This window comes from Zophobas morio, unplaced genomic scaffold, assembly GCF_036711695.1.
Source record: "Zophobas morio isolate AGI-343-1 ecotype UQ-CSIRO unplaced genomic scaffold, CSIRO_AGI_Zmor_V1 ptg000044l, whole genome shotgun sequence".
Taxonomy (NCBI): Eukaryota; Metazoa; Arthropoda; class Insecta; order Coleoptera; family Tenebrionidae; genus Zophobas; species Zophobas morio.
Genome location: NW_026972149.1, coordinates 8,842,663 through 8,862,691, shown reverse-complemented (window position 1 = coordinate 8,862,691; position 20,029 = coordinate 8,842,663). Strand labels below are relative to the sequence as shown.

General features: G+C 38.4%; 1 protein-coding gene across 2 annotated transcripts in view; it reads right to left on the bottom strand.

Moving 5' to 3' along the window:
- Positions 1–327: 327 nt before the first annotated feature.
- LOC135141483 (chondroadherin-like) overlaps positions 328–20,029 on the bottom strand; it is an 89,217-nt gene continuing 69,515 nt past the window's right edge. For both annotated transcript variants that reach the window (XM_064072616.1, XM_064072617.1), the window contains one exon: positions 328–2,744. In XM_064072616.1, the coding sequence (XP_063928686.1) occupies positions 999–2,717 (1,719 nt within the window). In that variant the 5' untranslated portion in view covers positions 2,718–2,744 and the 3' untranslated portion in view covers positions 328–998. The remainder of the gene's footprint in view (positions 2,745–20,029) is intronic.

The following is a 20,029-nucleotide window of genomic DNA, read 5'->3' as shown; positions in this document are numbered from 1 at the left end:
TGAATCTATGACGATGTAGGTACAGGAAATATAACTTACCGTATTATCCTTCAACATTTGGTGTAGTTGTGCTAATACTTCCAGGTCGCTGTGCACAAATTGTTTAATTAACCAGCAAGTTTACTTGTACTAAATCCCATTGAATATGTATGGGCTTTGGAATTACAGTGTTTTCACCTGCCTACAACCGTGACACAGATAATTTCATTCAGGAAATGATCGATAGTTTGAGTTCAGATTTATTGTTCAGTATTTCATTTCTTGTTTTTTTTTTTTTCTTTTTAGAAAGCGTTGAACTGCGGATGAGGGGAAAATGAATGAAAAGCGTGCTTTTGTAATTGTTTATTATCTTATCATTTAATAAACATTATGTAATAATGTATGGAGAAGGAAGTAAATAGCAGTAGTCATAATTAAGAACAGGTATTATTTACTGTGAACAAATGTACACATGACAATATTTTGATTTTGTTAAATCTATAGTAAAATATTTTCACCGAGAGTGTAAAGGTTCCTAAAGTAAATCGTGTCAGAACAGCTATACATGGTCCAGTACTGCGTAAACGTTTGACAGCATGATATAGATGACGAGTAGAGAAATCAAGTAGTCTCTGCAGCGAACAAAAAATGCAATAATGAAGATATTGCGTCGGTTCGGATATTCTTTATTGCTTTAGTTTTGTCACAACTTTACACATCATTATTAATTTAAAGCTATTTGACACATTTGGAGTAGCAAAAACGGACACTTTAAAAACGAATCAGTCTTTTCATCTGTACTGAGTTGAAAGGGAACCGAGCCCGGTGAAAAGCCGCCCCTTGGCAAAGAGGAGCCGTTTCAGGCGTTTGTATCCACACTGCCTCGAGCTCCTAGCATATAACGTATGATACACATGTTCTATAAAATATAAATGCATCAGGCGCGACGGCCGATTTCTATACCCGAATTTGTAGGAAGAACCTTACGGAGCGATCCGCGCGAACAGATCACAATGGAGTTACACGTAGACGATATGAGGCCTCGTCTTGTTGTTTAAATCTAAATGTTCATAAATGTTCATAGTGCCGGCACAGTCCGCGCTGTAAGGATCCCAGGAGGGTAGCGTGCGGTAGTCGTGATGTATGAGAGGTGGCGCGATCATGCACTTATCTGTCCTTATGTTCTCGAAAGGCTCACTCCTTCCGTTCGAACAAGCTCCGCCGGTTTTATTCCTACACCTGCTCTCGACTGCCGAAAGTTCTTTCTCTTTAGCACGTGCCCTCTTTATCGGGCCCCAATACAACAAACCGCCGACTATAACGACTATAAATAGGGCCGTTAGTGTTGCCGAAACTGCCGCTATCCAGCTGACAGAACAGTCCACTTGGGATTCGGTCGCATCAACCAGCAGCACATCCGTCAAAGGTTCCGGACCAGCGCATCTTATATCCTCCCAATCTACTATTAAATCACCAGAGTACATCCCGTCTTCGTCGGCCGTCCCGTTCGCCAACTCCACAGATCGCTTAGATTTTTGTTCCTGAATCAAGTGCCAAAGCCACGACAATGAACAATTGCATTCCAGTGGGTTACCAGCTAATTTTAAAACACGTAATTGATCTAACGGGAAATGGGTTACTTCTATGTTTGTTAACCTGTTGTTGCGTACAGACAAATAGGTAACACGAGGGTTTCCATGAAATAGCCTAGTCGGCAACCGATCTACTGCTATGTTGTCGTCTAGCCAGACCCTCTCCAAATTAATGTTGTCGACGAAAGCCCTAGCGTCTATCCTTTGGAGAAGTTCTTGGCTGTCTAATCTAAGAAAACGTAAATGGAAGAGTCCTTTGAAAGCGACAGGTGGCACGATATTGATGAAATTACCGCTCAACTTCAGTTTAGTTATGTTCGACAGTTTCGTCAGAGATGCCGTCGGTATGACCGTGAAGTTGTTGTCGCTGAGGTCGAGATGATCCAAAGCCAGCAGTCCAGACAGAGCCGATTGGTGGATATCATCAATAATGTTCTTATCTAGAAGCAGAGTCCGCAGTTCCGGCAGAGCCGGCATCTGTCCTTCTTCCATCGCCTTGAGGAGGTTGTGCGAGAGCGACAGGTACCGCAGATTGGTAGCGTCGACTAGTGCCGCCGTCGGCACCTCCAAAAACAAGTTGTGATCCAAAAGCAGCTCCTGTAGATGCTTAGCCGACTTAAAGAGCCTCCCCTCTAGATAAACCAGACGATTTTCCGATAATTTCAATACTTGCAAGGAATGTAGTTCCCGGAAAGTTTCCCACGTGAGTTCTTCCAACCAGTTACGGCTGAGATCGAGCGTGGTGACCGCTCTGAGTCCTTTAAACGAGTCCTTGGAAATCTTTTCGATTTCATTCTTGCTGAGGTTGAGATGCTTTAGGTTGTGCTGCAATTCGAAGTTAGAGGATCCGAGAGTTTTGATTTTGTTGAAGGAAAGATCGAGCGTTATTAGGTTATTGTATAGGGAGAACGAGAATCGAACTTGTGTGATTTTATTGTTAGAGAGGTCGATGTGGCGCACTTCAGGGTTGAGCTGGATAGGGACGACCTCGAGAGCTGCTGAGCCGCAGGAAGCGGAGAGCGTTTCGTCGTTGCACCAGCACCGACGAGGGCAGAGAGCTCCGTCGCTGGCAGATCCGATCGTCGCCAGCACCAGCATGGTAGGTAGCGTCTGCCACCACATGGGTCGGGTCTTTTCACCCCCCATGCCAGGCTCGGCGCACCGTCATGGGATCTGAAACAACAAGTCTGGTTAGTGCATGTCATCAACGTCGACGCTCGTTTTGATGCCGTTGCTTGGATACGCGTAATGTCCTCCCCGCCCTTATCCGTTCCGGTCACGGGAATTAAGACAAATGACTATACAAAAACCAGGAGATACTGCATACTTGATAAGGATTTGATGGCGGCGCATCTAGCGGACGAAGAAATTGATTATCATCGGGCTAGGCAGCTGGGATCTGCGCGACGTGCCGTCGAGGACACGGAACTGCGTTTCGGGCCGGATTTAAGACACCAATTAAAATAAGTGACTCAAACTGTAATATAGCAATTTCGGGAAATTACTTCCACTTGACTCGGATTGAACATAGGCGGAAGAAAAACGCCGCTCCCACGAAAAGTCTGCATTGATGACTTTTCGGATGAAGAAGTGGCGTCATTCATCTTAGCCGTCAGTTTCCTGAATTGTCACGTTATAACCTACAAGTAGTCATAATGATGTTTGCTACCGATCGGCAAAACCGTCTCGGGAAATATAATGGCGTATAAACATTTCATGAGATCGGAACGTCGATTTCAAGTTTCCCGTGTAAGTAAAATATATGGCTTAATCGAGCGGGTTCATCGCGTTCATCTCCTTCATCCATTCGTCAAGCTTCATCTCGCCCAGATAAACTAGCACTCGCCGAAAATATGAGTTATGATTCTACTTCAGACCGACGAAAAATCCTTACGATTTTTCATTTCGGTTCGCTTATATATTCTTTTCCAATTTATTTTCCCTTCCACTATCTATCATTAGCCACATAAAATACTGATTGATATACGATTTAAGAACAGTTCCACGCTCCCTGATTTCATAATAAATCTGTCATTATTTAAAACCCCATCTCAACAAACACAACACAGACGGAACGACGTTCTTCCTTTGTGATTAATTGTCATCCCACCGCTGCAACTTCACCGTGTTGCCGTCGAAGCTTCCTCGAAACCGAAGCGGAATCTTTACTTTTTAAATTATTAACTCAACTTAAAGTAAATTAACTTTTTTAAGACAAGTTTTTATCAGTCGCTCTCCCCGTTCTGTCTCGAAAGCCCCGTTCGCGTTATTCGCTCAAGTGCGCCTTTATTAGCTAGACGCATTGGAAAAAGTATTGTAAATACACACGCGCAAGATGGAATATATGAAATATCGAAGGAATGCCTTATGTTAAAATTGTCGAGGGGCACACAGAATCTTTTCAGAGTTGGAGATTGAAAGAAAGTTGTTTGAAAGTGACGAGAAAATTGAGCTTGGGACGAGTTTTTGATCGTAGGCAACATTAGCCACTAGAGAGCTATTCGTTACAGCTGGGTCATCACGTTTTCTGTCTACGGACTCACCATTTTTTCACCAGAGAGAACTCGCACGCATTATCTCGCCTTCCTATAACGCGCCCTACATTGCAAATTACAACTTCCACTAATTACCTCACTTTCGAAACAAAACAATTTTCAACGCAATCAAAGCTACCGGGTTGTAATTTTCATGTTCGCCGAAACTTGGACGCATTGCTGGTAATTTTTTTTAAATTTTTCATTTCGTTTTGATTTGCTTTGACGAACGTAGACTCCGACGGACAGAAACAATTTATTTCCATCACAATAATCCGCACATAGCCGCTGACTAATTCTTTAATTATGAAAATTTACCCATGGTAGATACACGTTTTGGTTTTAATTAAAATATAATCGCAACCTCCGAAGGAGGCTGGCTCGGAATGAAAAATTCGGTTTGGCGAGTCCCGTGGAAAAAGGGTAGCTCCAAACCGTCAAAAACAGTTTTAATTTAGTTATGCTTTAATAAATGAGCCAGTATAATTTAATTTTCATTAATTTTAACGATTTTCCAAGACAGAGTAAGATGGAACGCTATTTTATTTAAATCGGACAGGGCCCGAATTTTTTCCTATCGCTTAGATCATTAATAGTGTCTTCCGTATGATTGATAGGCAAACAAAAGAACAGAGATTTGTCTGAATTATCAACGCGTTAGCTGCCTTAAGTAACGCTACGATTTAATTTTTCCATTAATTTTCTTCGTCGAGGAACCAGAAAGACCAAGAAGTGTCCTCAGCTGTGGACCGGCGTAATGCGAACCGATTAAAGATTAGATAGAGGTTTTATATCCTTTCACAATGCACTTATTAGATTTGAAATACTGTATTGATCTGTGCCGGAGGGGATATTTTCACAGTTGATGCTCCAGTATAAATTGATAAATGGAAGTAAAGCTGAATAATTGCCTAATAACGTAAATCTTTTCTAAAGAGATACGTCTAGAGTATTCGGTATAAAATCGTCTTACCGCGGATGATAATCGACCAAAATACACCAAAGCAATTTTCTAATCGTGTTCCCCGACGGAAAATTATTTACATGTACGGAGAGACGGTTCCAGCTACTTTAACTCTATCCGAGTTATCAAATTACAGTATTGAAACGTATGCTCGCCCTGTACGTTACGTTGCAAATGTGAATAGCGAAATGTTCTCTGATGTTGTTCAATATCATCATCTTAAAAAATGGATGCGCGTTATAGGCAACACGCTTGAATGTTTTAAGCCAAACTCAATAATAAATACGTCGGCTCGTGTTTGATATCGATTTAATTATCATGGAAGTTACCCATCTCTGCTGATTTCTAGGGCAACTAGTTATACACCCGTCAGCTGCACCGATTTAAATTGGACCGTATTTATACACTCTTTGACGAACGACCGAATTTAGAAATACATAGGTATACGGATTCTGTTAAACATAGAGGTTCATATTCCCATTGTCCTTAATTTCGTGGGAGAATATTACTACCGAAATTGTACATGTTAACACATTTTATCAAACGCTTAGATCGTGACAGTCCGGGCGAATGTCTTCCCAATTTACTCACAGTCTAAATTTTAGCTGTATAATAATAGTTGGCCATTAGCTTAGCCATGCATATGGTAACTGCTAGCCGAATACTATACAAAATGAGTGGCCGGAAGGATGGTGTAAGAAGTTAATGAGATAATAGATTTTCCAGTGAAATTTCGAGGAAAATGGCGACTAAATTGCGGAAAAAGGATGTTTTATAAATTACACCCACAGAAATACGTGCACGCATCCTTTATTTTTCCTCTTAATGATCTCGCCACGAGGGATATTATACACTTTGCATAGTTTTCGGAAGTTGAATCAAGACATGCAAAAAATCACTAAAGTATTAAGAGAAGAGTAGAAAGTTTTTGTTGGGTTTTTTAAAGGAGAATATAAGCTTACTAAGTTGGTAAAGTGAGGGCACGCTCGCAGAACCCTAACTTTGTTAGTAAATATGGATATGGAGTCGTAATTACGTTAGACCCGCTTGCCTCCAAACGTATTGTAAAAACTAACGGAACGCAAATGTTATCCAAATTAATCATGCTTGATCGCTCTAACCTCCACCCTTAAGAAACATCGTGATCAGCCCACGTCGCAAGTCGGAAAATCCTAGAGTCGATAACTCTGTTGTAGTTACTTTCCAAAAAACGTCACAAGGGACCGGAGAACCCACAATTACGCGGCGACACGACGCTCAACTTTTCTCATTTTCACACCTCTCGAAAGAACTAAGGTGTCTTCTCACTGTCTTGTTTAAAAAAAAAAAAGATTTTTCTAACCCGCGTTAATTAAGTTGACTTATTTTATATTTCGACTAGTTTAGAAGTTCTACTGCTGGCTGGCCGCTACCGAACAGTCAAAGGTCCGACTTTATTACCGCGTCCATTCCATAGCGCGTAACGTCGAAGCACCAAAGGAAAAACCTTGTACCTACACGATACGTGAGGGTCGGTATAGTGCACGTACCAGAAAGACAGAACCAGTCATTTTTTCTATATGTTAATAAAAGTTAGAAAGGCGTTCGGTTCTAAAACGAAGTCCGCTTTGTCCAAGACAGGGTGAAAGAGAGAATCCGGAAGGTGAAGTGGCGTTGACCGGTGAATTTTTTTACCCGAAATCGAATTTTATATTTTTTAAAAACAGGGCAGAATCCCTAAAATTTGAACTTTTTTAAATCCTTGAAATATTAGCTTTATACTTCCCGGCCCCAAACTAAGAACCCCTTCAGCACGAAAAAAGCAGTCTCCCGTTTCCGTCTGACTATCTGTCTGTCTGTATGCCTATCTGTCTGTATCCATTTTTAGTAGACACCTAATCTCCGAAACTGCTGGACCGATTGTTGTCAAATTATATATCAAAAATATCATGTAAATCTTAACCAAAATTTTGCTAATCATCCCCTCAATTTTTAAAACAATTCTATGTTTATTTGATTTAATTGTTATACAACGATATACTCCTATACCTAAGTGTGGTGTTTTTTGCAAAAACATAATGCACGGTATAACAATAGTTCACCAAATCAAACTAATTTCTACGTGACATTCTTTCGATGTATAAACATAAATAAACACTTGAGCTTCAGATTGCTACTACATAGTGCTGAAGGACATTTTATCCCGTTAGTTCCGTGATGTGTGACTCAAAAAAATTAATGAATGCGTGAATTTATTTTATCGATTTAATCAGGAATTACAAAACCGAATGCTTTGAAATCTTGGAGATATTTTAAAGTTATCATAAGCATGGTAAACTTTTGTTCAAAATGTATTTGTTCATCCCTCCTAAAAAAATTGATGACGTCACCCCAAAATTTTGCTGAATAAATCCTATCTAAAATGCAAAAAATATGATGAGTTTGTACTTGTCCTACTTGTATCATTCTATTCATATTTTTTAGATTTTCTTAAGAGGTGGCTCACAAAAATTAATGAAGTCAATTTATTTTATTGATTAAATTAAAGGCAACACTTATTATTAGTATTACATTGGACCAACCCAATTTGGTAGACACAAAATTTTTTAAAGTAAAAACTCGGTTGAAACATAAGGGTAGCACGCTTATTTACATCTACTTTAACATTACAGACGTGCATTTGTTTTGTGCGCTGACTAGGTTCCGCGAATGTGGTATAGACGTGTTTATAATCAACCAATTGTGAATTCCACCGTCAAAAATTAAAATAAAACCCAATGTTTTATATAATAAGCGGAAGTCAAAGCAATAAAAATCTCTAGACGACCATCGGTTTTGTTCACAGTTTTTCTGTTTGACTCTCATGTATGCTATGTTACGCTTGCCATCTTAAATTAAGAATGCTTATACATAAACGATTTTCAGTTGCCTCTCACCGGCGCCGTATACGTGAGTAAATTTTTTTCGTTATTTTATTGATTATAAAAAATCAATATTCAAAACGACCCAATTCATTTTCCCGAAAATTTGGGAATACAATAATTTTATTCTTAGTATTACACTACATCTATCCCAACTGATATACGTGTCCTTGCAAAAATGTTGATGACGTCATCGCAATTTTTTTTTAAATTCCACACTACAAAAATGTAATGAGAAAAAAACATAATAGCCATGCAGTCGTCAAGTTTCCGACAGCGAGGGAAGTACTGTCTAAACTCTTTAGACCAATTTTTTTAAAGAGCTGGATTTGTCGGATTACACTTCAAGGGCGAGGAAAGTTCTGTCGAAATAGCCTTCGACCATTTTTACTCAGCGAGCGTAAGCGAAGGAAGTATTGTAATGGAGTCCGTTGGCCGACTCTCTACTTTTAAGTTTTCTCGACCTTTCGTGACCCCTGCAGACAGATCTCCAAAAGTACTGGGTCGATTGTTGTCAAATTTTGTATTTATATTAGGAATATCATGTAGATGATAAAACGCTAACCAAAATTTGTCTAGTGATCCCCATCAATAATATCATGACGTCATTTCAAAATTGTACATAGTAAATTGGTTTTAAATTGTATAAAATAACACAGTCCTACACACGTAGTTTATGACTCAGTGTTCAGTTTTTACCCGAAACGTCCAAAAAATATGATCAGTCTATAGGTACATCATTGCATTTATATTTTTTAGATTTGCTTATACAGGGTGACTCAAAAAAATTTATGAATCAGTAAATATTTTATTGAATAAAATCAAGAATTGCAAAACTGAATACTTTGAAATTTTGTCGACGTTTTAAAGTCATTGTAAGCATGGTAAATTGTTAATCAAAATATATATGTTTATTTCCCCAAAAAATTGATGACGTCATCTCAAAATTTTGCCCAATAAATTTACCCAAAATATGCAAAATATGATGAATTTTTACTTGTGATTTATCATTGCATTCATATTTTTGAAATTTACTTAAACAGGTGGCTCAAAAAAGTGTATGTATTTCATTAACTAAATCAGGAACGGCTCACTTGATTTTTCCAGAAAATTTTGGGAATACAATACTGTTATTTTAAGTATTACACTGCACCATTGTTGATATACGTGTCCTTGCAAAAATGTTGATGACGTCATCACAAAATTGTGTATAAAGTTAAAACTCAACTCGAAAATGCTGGATATTGTACTTGTACTTCAGGTGTGCTGGAACTTTCGACCAATGTTATCTTTTCGCAACAAGAAACTTAAAACATCTTGAAAATTGTAAATTTTTCTAAAATGTGGATTTTGTAGTTAAGCTTCGTCCTTCGAACTGACAAATGGAAACTTAATAACAATTGAAATAGGGGTGGGTGGGTGGGGCATAATCATTGGCTTCTTTTTCTTAATGTATAGAGTTTACTTTCAATAATATAATACTTAAAACATAATTCTAATCTCGAATTCACCATTTCATATTTTAAGTATTTTATTATTGAAATGAATAAGCCCCACCCACCCGCCTCATCTCAATTGTGATGAATTTTTTTATTCGTCGTGAGACCGAGGGGTATCGTATTGTCTTAAAAAATAAAACTTTACTAGTTAGACAATTTTGCTAACATAGCAGCGCCAATAAACAGATTAAGTAAGAGAAACGTGCAATTGAGTTGAAACGTGGAATATCAAAACTCTTTTGAAATATTGAAAAATGCTTTAGTAAAACCACCAATTTTACAGCATTCTAATTTTGTAGAAAGTAACACTTTTATTTTAAAAACTGACGTTTCTTCCATTGCATTAGGAGCCGTATTCATTTATTTAAGTCGGGTTTAATGTCATTTCAGTAATATACCTATCATTTATGTTTATTTTTCATAAGACTAAAATGCAAAAAGAAATCACTTTGAATGCGAGCGCAGCGAGCATGTGTTGGTCTTATTAAAAATAATTTTCTGTTGTCAATGAGAAGCTAAATTATAACGAAAAATGTATTTATTATTATTATCAATTCTAATTATACTAATGATGAGAAGCTTGAATGTGCTCACTGCGCTCGTATTCTAAGAGTGAAAGTGTAGTCGAAAATCTACAAAATTATTATTATAAATGATCCCAAACAATTTCGCTAAAACACTGTTTAAGTGTTTACCATGCTTATGAATTTATGATAACCTTAAAACGTTTGCATTTTGCAATTTTAGAGCATTCGGTTTTGCAGTTTCAAAATTAAATTGCAAAATTTTGTCATACAATTTTGATTTTTTTTTTAAATCTGGATGTTTCGGGCAAAAAATCAACACGGATTCATAAACTACACGTAAGAGTATGCTATTTTATAAAATTTAAAGCACATTTGCTGTGTAGAATTTTGAAATAACATCATCACATTGTTAGCAGGATGATTAGATAGGCATAGACAGCCAACAAACCGACAGACAGACGGAAACGGGAGGCCTATTTTTTCGTACTCTAATAAGGGTTATAACAAGTCGAGGAAACATGAGGGTGTCATTTGTCCGATGGAATTTCAGTGAACACAAGAAAAAATTGTCCTTTTAACAGTTTAAGAGAACTTTTGTCAATTTTAGGTTACTATAGTGAGGGCTACAAAATTGTGTAAAGAAAAAACTCAACTCGAAAACGCTGAATATCTTTAGTTGTACTTCAGGAGCGAGGGAAGTTCTGTAGAAACAACTTTCGACCAATTTTTTTTAAATATACCTTTAAAAGCAGGGTAAAGTCGTTAAAAAAGTGTTGTGTGCTGAAGGGGGCTTACTAGTAGTATCGGCTGGTCGTTAATCCGAGTATGGCTTGTCCTTAATTCGGCGCGTAATTCTGCGGCCGGTTGTCCTTCCGGCTGGAAGTATGGCCGGTTCGGGAGGCTGATGGATGCCATGCCAGTCCCGAAACTGCTAAGTCGGAAGGCCGGCAAGCCTTTAAAGCTCCAGACAAATCGTTGTTTTATAGCGGAGCTCGCGTTAATTCCATTTGAAGGATGTGCGCCATAAATCCGGATAATTGTTATCAGAAAGAAAAAACGCTGTTAATTCCAGGACATAGCCTCCGCTCCAATTCCAAAACCGATAGTTTTCTTCCCTAACTTGGTATCTGTTCTGTCTATTCATTACCCGTCGTTATCTGGGATTAGTCGCGGCTGCGATTAATTGCACGCACCCTTTCTGTCTCCTGCCTTCTTATCGTGGCTATTTATTCACATTCAAGTGACGCTACTTTTTGTCGGATTCGCACATCCGCCATAAAGGATATCCGACACTTAATGCACACTTAACGACTTTATTGACCTTCCCCCCAATCGATTTTGATCTGCTTCTTGGGGAGCACCATGCAATGTGGATATTACGGAACCTAAACAACAAACTCGAAGTGAATGAAAGTGGAGTGGACGTAATTGAATCCATTGAAAACATAATTTGAAATCTTTCTTGGAAACGCCCAATCTAATAGAACGACCAACAGTATATCCTTGTTAGTTTACTTTCGAGTTGCAAGAAAATGCTATTGACCGATGCATTCCCATCTTAGTGTGCGAAAAGACCATCCTGCACCCTTACATCCTCACTCGCTTAAAGGACTTCAATACCGGAATCGAAAACAAACCATAATTTAGATTTACTGCTGATTACCTCTTACCTGACGGTCCTTTATTAAAATCCACATTTTACAAAGGCAAGGAAGTAACAACATAACTCGAATGACGAGAACGCCACCAAAGGAGGAGCGTCAAGGATAAAAATAACACCACTAATAACAGCTTTTTAACATGGCGCCATTCCACCAAATAGACCGCATAAAGAAACGGGCTCTGTAGATACACTTTTTCGTCGCAGTGTAAAAACTAAAAGCATTTTTGGGTATATCTGTTATTAAGGTAGATATGCGCGTTAACTTAATTTAACAACTTTTGATAAATTCGACGCTGGAACTTGTACGAGAAATTTAAAACCAGAGATTGGACATTAATTACGACCGGCGGTCCGTCACTTACGTCATAACTGACGTCCCCAGTGGTGCAGTGAGAACGGTAACTAGATTAATAACGATAACGTAGATTACCAAAACATGAAGAATGTCAGCTTATAATTTACCTTGTGTCTGATTTGTATCTGCATCTCTGAGAACGTTACGAGTAAAATCAACGTCCCAAAGCAGGTGGAAGCAGTCTAGTTGGTGTTACGATGTTGAAGCAGTTGCTGTCAAGATGATTAAACCGCAATTTGCTGTTGTAGACTTAATTTGAAAAAAGCGTGATGATATTTGTATAACGTGTAGGTCATTGACGTAAATTATATGGAAAAGTTCAGTTTTACATGCACTTTGTTGGATATGTGATGGACATGCTTGTGGCTTGTCGAGGGCAAGAATGAAACAACGAAAAAAGGGTCCACAGATATCGATAAATGCATAATATAGTAGCATCTCGTTGTTACTTTTCGTTAAATCTTAAAATAGGTGACTCTAACCTCACTTTTTCACCGACGCTGGGGCCAGAAGACGACTGATGTTATTAAACAGAAGGGTTATCTTATATTTATAATAGTTTATAAAGGAACTGCGGCTGGAGTAGTTAGATGTGTCTAAATGCGGTTTCGGTTTACGATGAAAGTAGAAGTCGTTGTTTTCTTAAGCTGAGGGTGGTTAGCCTGGGGTGAATCCCCGGCGCGTGGTGCGGCCGTCTGTGTCTGTGCAAAAAGAAAGCGCGGAGGCGAATGGAAGATATAATGGTAGTCCTAATGTAACGTAATAATTTATCCGAGTTTGGGTCCACGCTATACAGGCGGACATTATTGGGCAATAGAAAACAGTTTAGTGGTGGCTTGTTTAGTGGGATTAATGCGGAATAAAAAACAAGAGCGAGGTGAGGCGTTCAGCCCAAGGCTGAGCCTAACGACAAGCGCTTTAAGGAAGCCATTTGGTGGGAGATTTTCAGATTTTCAGCATTTCATCTGGCACCTTATCTCTTTTCTCGTTCATGAAAGAGTCGCCACTTAGGGTGCGGAATTGCTTTAGACGCAATTTACTATTATCCTGCGACCGATGCAATGGCCGCCGCCCCCAAGCTTCCTCCATCCCCGGCTCCCTAACCCGGTCACGTACCCTTAATTTGCCTGACTCGATTACTTTGTAAGCAGAGCTACTTCGCAATTGCGTAAGTTTTAATTTGTCGGTTTGGAGTCCATAAATACGCTCTGGCGATCGACCGCTCCCAACTTTACGCTTACTCCAACTCCAATTCGATTATTCCCCCGACATTAACATTAAATACGCACAAACAACGCAAAATAACGACAACGAAACTTATTAAAAGCACTCATTATTTACAAAGGAAATTCAAACAATCCATTTCAATCATCTGCAACACCATTGCCTTTTATATTATTATTTCAATTACGCTGAGTGCATAATTTAATTACTTTTAAAACTTTACGAAGTTATTAAACTCCGATTCCTAAAATACTCATCCGCAATTGCGATTTTTTAATTAATTAAGTATAAGCGACGTAAGGCTGATCCATCCACTAACCCCCACCACGCTACCCACTAGCCCATTTCGCAGATTACTCGTTTACTTAACTCACTATAATGCAGGTGCTTCGAAACACCTAAGTAAATGGAATATAATTGGATATCTCAAGGGCTTCTACTCACATCCCTGAACTAATATAAAAAGCGAGATACCCTTAGGGATGCGCAACTATTCCGGAATGGGTGAGCTAAGAGAACTCTCGCTGGTGCCCTGCATCTTGCTACACGTTTATCTTGTACCTAAACCATACACGCGCCCATTTTTCTTTCAACATAATTTTTTAACCATCCTCTTACCTCAATTTATACCCCATTGTTTATTATCCCATTGTCACTTTTCCGCCCGCTTTCCCCACAAGGCAATAAAACCATAATTCAACATTATCTCCATTCTTTAGGAAAATGTTCCAACACAAAAGCAAAAATAATGTTCGGCCTATTTACTCAACGCAATTTCAGGATTTCATGTAAATAGTTTTTTTTTTCTCGCAATTTATACGCCCGTTCATTATAATGAATAAACAAAACCAATTCATTGTGAGTTGTTTATTTTTCGTATTGTTTGTTGTTATTGTAACGTCGTTCGGGAAATTCGCGTTTTTCACAAGCTATAATATAACCCCACTTAAACATGAATAATAATTTAGAAAAAAAAACAAAACACTTTTTGCACGCGTATACATTAAAAAACCAGAGATGGAAAGATCCAATTTAAGCGTAATAAACGTTCCAACCAAAAAATATGAACCCACGAAATCTCGACAAAAAAGCCGAAAGTTATTTTCTTTCAATAAGTACCGTGTAAAAACGTGTCCGTGAGCCACTCGTCGCGACCCTTTTTGCAGAGTTTACATTTTCAAACTACACTCGTGCTATAAGCTTTCACATTCCGTAAACGTCGTGATCAACTAGCTCTTGTTTAAATATTTTTAAAAACAATATTATCACAGAAATCAGTGTTTTATTTCCCTATGAAAATGAGCTCGCCGTATTGGAGGAAAATATTTGCCTAACGTTCCTCAATTTTGCCGTTTCGGTTATTTGAACTTGTGAAATTAAGTGAATGTTTGCAATAAGACGTTTACGTTTAAATGTCGGTATAAAAACATGGCGGCGTTACTGGTGGTCAGTTTGCACGTTCTTTAAAGCGAGGTAATTTGAAATCGATCGCTAAAATAATGTCTTTGATATTAAAGAACGAACTTTTTGCTTCTTGAACATTCTTGTAGAAAGATCTAGCCGCCATAACTTCGCGTTTACTATAGATCCAAACGACTGCGCCATTTTCATACTTGCTCTTTTTGCGTTAGGGTTATAGAAAATATTTGACTTTAATGTAAACTCGAGTCCGTTTTGCAGATTTGTGCAATGTACGAGGTGAAGTCGTCGACCTTTTATATAGATATATATAGTGAATTATGAGTGTTTCTGTGTCTGTAGATGTGGCCAGAAATGGGACAATTATTGGATTAAGTGTGTCTTCCCCAATAAATCACGTTCGGACACTTACTGAACTATCTAGTTAGCGTCAATTAATTTGACTATAATTAATACGCGTTTTGACAGTAGCTGTCAAACGTTCCGAACATCTGATTTATGAAAATCTAGTTTCGCGTCGTCAATTTAAGGTCGGTGATATTTACGCCGGTTCTGATTTTCCTTTTTCCTCTCATTTTACCACACTCTTATCGACCCACCAAACGAACAATTTCCCGAAATAAAGCAGCGAAAATAAAGCTAAATGTATGTTGAACGGGTTTTAAGAACTTCCAGCGAGGAGGAATTTGTTAAATTAATAAAATATTCAAGAGCTTGCGAGAATTAAACGGGTTTCTAAGGAAAAAAACAAATTACTTGTAGTTCCTTGTTTAGTTGGCATTATTCTACGAAATTGTGCAAATGCACCGTTGCAGAATTACATTATTAGATGACGTCTGGTGGAGGAGTCTGGTACCTACGTGCATATTTAACAATAAACAGGAAAACAATGACTCTAATTGAAACATCCTGCTGCAAAAGGGGGCATATTTTAAGATTAACCTCATTCTCACAACCGTACACAATATATCTGCGCACCGTGCGCAAGGTTCATCCATAACTCTTGTAATAAAACCGCATTAATTCAATCGACACAACAGGTTAAACATTTTCAATATTTGATATTTACACAGAATTTAGTTACGCTAAGTAAAATTAAGCAGCTTAGTCCTAGGAGATGGCAGCGTAGCTGTTGAAATTCTACTTATCCAATCCATCCATCACTCACATTGTTCTGAAGATCGTCTGTGTTGAAGGCTCTTTAAGTGTAGTGAGGCAGGCCGTGGAAGTGCACCTTTATACCCGGGAATGGGAGTGTGCGGCATAAAAAGCGGTGTAAATTTGCATTTATGTCGTAAAGACATCTTTACAGGTTTCACATCACACATGCATATTTAAAAACGCGGCGAGCGTAGCGAGCCGTAATGATTAATTAAACTGAAAGCTGTCGACGCAGCCTAAAAGATCGTATGTGGGTGTAGAAATCCGTCCGAGGAATTCCACAAGGACCTCATCCCACAATCCCATAGCGGTGGGCGAGTGGAAAAGTCGGCTAATTGGTCTGACAAATACGTCTGGTAAAAATTGTTTTGTTTGAGTTATTTACGATTGTGTCAGCGGTGTCGAGCATCTTGTATGATTAAGAGTGTTATTTATTGTGTAAATGGGTCGTTGGAGGAAATTTGGTCTGGGCGGGGTGACATCCTGCTCCTGAAACTAATTGAAATGGTTCCTTTGGAGGCGTCGGCAATGCATGTGACACTAGAACCTCGCAGGTCGGCAACAGCAAACAGTAATGTCGGTTGCAGTGAATTTGCGGGTCACGTTCCCTCCGTAACGGCGGTAACCCCTGCGGCTTACTCTCAATTACGGACATATCAAGTTCTTCAGTCCCGCGCGAGCCGTGACTCCTTTTATCCGGGAGTCAATCAGTGGCGGAGGACGGGGTGGGCAGTGGGCAGTGGGCAGTGGGCAGTGACCAGCAGAAAAGACCACGCGGGGATGCGGGTAACGAACGCAAGGTGGACCTGGTCTGCTTTATGCGAGTGCGTCGTTATTATCTCCTTTATAATAACCACTGGGCGGAAAAGTATCTTACGGATGCAATTCCCCAGTTGAAGCAAGGTGTGTTTTACGGCGAGTAGCGGGGACGCTTTGATCTGGTCCACAAGGTCGTAGCCAGTGCGTCGCTAGGAGTGTTTACAGCTTGTTAAAAAACTACTTCTATATTACTATATTACTTCAAATAAAAATACCGGATGCCCTTTTTAATTTTTCAAACACAGGACCACAGATTTGTGATTTTGAAATGTTATACTATGTTGATATAGTCCAAAAGAAAAATATATTTGTAATCAAACTATCGCCGCGACAGCACTGGATCTAGCGTATGAAACACAATTCCGCGCGTTGATAATAACGTACCCGCAGCGCTAGATCAGTAAAGTGGTGATTTTCTCACGGAGAAAATAATAAGAATGGGTATTTCAACATATTTCAAATTTGCCCTGACGCGCACAGGTGGACGGGCGATCCGATCCTAGTCGGTCTTGACCGGGTAACGTTGCTTAACCTCAAGCATTAGCGGTAATTGTTAATGGTAACTTCTGACTCCAATAATTAACACCATAGCGACTTTTATGTATTCGATGGAAGCCAATGTCTTGTGAATGAGTTCTTACACACTTAAGCGATACTACAATATAACAAGATGGAAGATAATGCATGGAAACTTTATTGTTAACTTAAGCGCTTTGCAGCATGTGAGTGACCCCAGGCTAAAATACTATACGTTAGATTAAAGTGTACTCTTACGGAAATAAAATTTTATAAAAAATGTTTTTTTCGCCCCTTTTGGACTGTGTACCGATAATGGTGACGAAAATTCAAACGTCACAATTATTCTAACAGACGACATATTAATCTTAGATATTAATTAAAAGATGATTTTATTTTTCACGGGTGAGTGACCGGATGTAAAAACACTCATGACACAGCTCTGTTTTTAGTTCGCTATTAAACCAATCTATTTGTAGTAAAAAGTAAAAGTGAGGACCGCCGTTTGGTATTGTGCACATGTACTCTTCCGCCGGCGTTGCCATCTACTTTTGTTTTAGGAAAGAAAAATAAAGTGAATTGTTCTCTTTCATTCGTGTAGTGTTTTGGTATTCAGTTAGGGCCGCCACTGGTCACGTGACGCGTCGCCATGATGCGATCGCCATTCTTTGTTTCAGTACAATTTCTCGCCAATTTCGAGGCATATAGAAGGAAAGGCGCTTCTTCAGCAATTCGGCGATAACCCTGACGACCTTCACATTTCAAATATCCGATCTATTGTAACGACGGAGATATATAGCACTTGGGATAAATTGATTTTTGCTCCTCCTTTACGAGAATTACCGGCTTTATGTTTATAATAAAAATTTATCGCCTCTTATCAAAGGCTACAAATTTTAAACCTGGACCGAAGCTTTTACAGCGCTCCGCCCAATTAAAAGCCATGATTAACTTTTGACAGATCTGGGGTAACTGCGACACAATTCAGCATTGCACTCGCAAATATTTTCACCTATCCGCGATACGGCCGCAGAGAGAGAAAATGGAATGACAGATATCTACCGACACAGATTTGGCTAGATTGTATCATATTTATACATCTCGTTCTGCTTTATCTTTAGGGGTGGGGCTTAGGCTCCTCTGATAATGTTTGCGTCGAGATCTCAACCTCACCCTCGACATTACGAGATATACAAGTCATGAAAGATCTCTTCAAGGTTGCCGAAAATATATTTAAATAGCTGCTCCAAGGTGGAGATTTTTTATTGTCGCACTCAAAGAAACGTTCTCCACAAAGTGAATATGTTTCACTGGGAATTCTTAAATTCCTTCGCTTATTTACCCCAGAAACGCACACAAACAAAAAGGTTGTTCCACAAGACATATTTACATAGAAACATATCTAATTTACTGAGAAATTTTTTATATATGCGTCTCCTAATGTTGCTTTTTACTGGCACATATTCCAAATGCTTCTTCCAAATCAAGCAAATTTGTGCATTTTAAGAAAAACTGCAAATTCAAAAAAAATTTGAAAATAATTAGTAATCAAGTAACCATATCGAGAAAGAAAAGACAATTAAAAATGACCTGCGCAGGCGCAACTAGTTTTGTAGACTATTTTCTTTTCATTTTACCTATTAACCATATGTGTTGGCACACACTGGATTCCAATTTAATTAAGTTCTCTGTTGTTATTTTGCGAATGAGAATGTATCAGTCAATAATTTAAGCTTCTCATGATGATATGATGCTCTATTTGAACATATGAAGAAGTAATCCTGTAATGAGTAATTTACACTAAATCACACAAACCGTCAATAAACAACATGTCATAAATAATTAATCCATTATCTGTCAGCAGACTTGAATGGAGAATTGAACGTGGTTGGTTGTAGTGCATGTAATACATCATACAAATGATTGTCTACTGACATCCTTAAAATGATTTTCACTTTGTAGAACTACCCGGAACGACACCGGTAGATGAAAATCCAAAAATTTTGTGAGGATTTTTGTCAAAAGTGTTGCTATAGGAAGACTTCATTTCTTAATATATTTTTGACTTATCTTTTAACCTTAAACTAAACGCGCAACTAAAAAATCGGCAATATATCTACTTTTTCCACTACAGTATTTTCTGCGAATTAATTGACAATCGTATGACCCACCGTTCTCACATGATACGATAACGCACAAATGACACATCGATGACGTAATGTTTGCAAAGTTTACAGTCCTCGTTAACCAATTGTTTCATGTTTACGACGACGGTAATGCTAACATCCATTCGTTTTAACGTTTAAAGTTACAATTTTATTGATCTTTAATATTATCGCTTCAATACCTAATGAAAATAATGTTTCTGTTGATCCCATTGACATTATTTATAATTAAAATATGGTTGACTGCCAAACTATCAAAATTTGTTGTATATATGGGGCTGTTCATTTATTGTTGTTTTTATTGCCCGCATTGTTTGTCACAAAAGAGCAGCTTCAGTCGGCAGCGTCTTTAGAAGTAATATGACCGTAATTGAGGGCTGTATTATTGGTTGCCTACGGCTATCAATATCGGTACAAAGAAGGCAGTTTTTTATTAAAATTCTCTACAATTTATCGTACATTATTTGTTTCAACAGTGCTGGTTAATTGTGTGTAATAAATAAAATACATCACGTGATATATTTTCAGCAATCTTTCGTGTTGTGGCGGTGTTCACACCAGCTATACATCATGAGAAATATACAGCTCTATCTCCACTAGACCGAATTCCTGCTGAACACAGAGTCTATTATACGATGGTTAATTGTTTTGTTATGTTGGAAATTTGTGATCAAAAACTGCGATTAACTTTAGTTACATGGAATAATTTGCA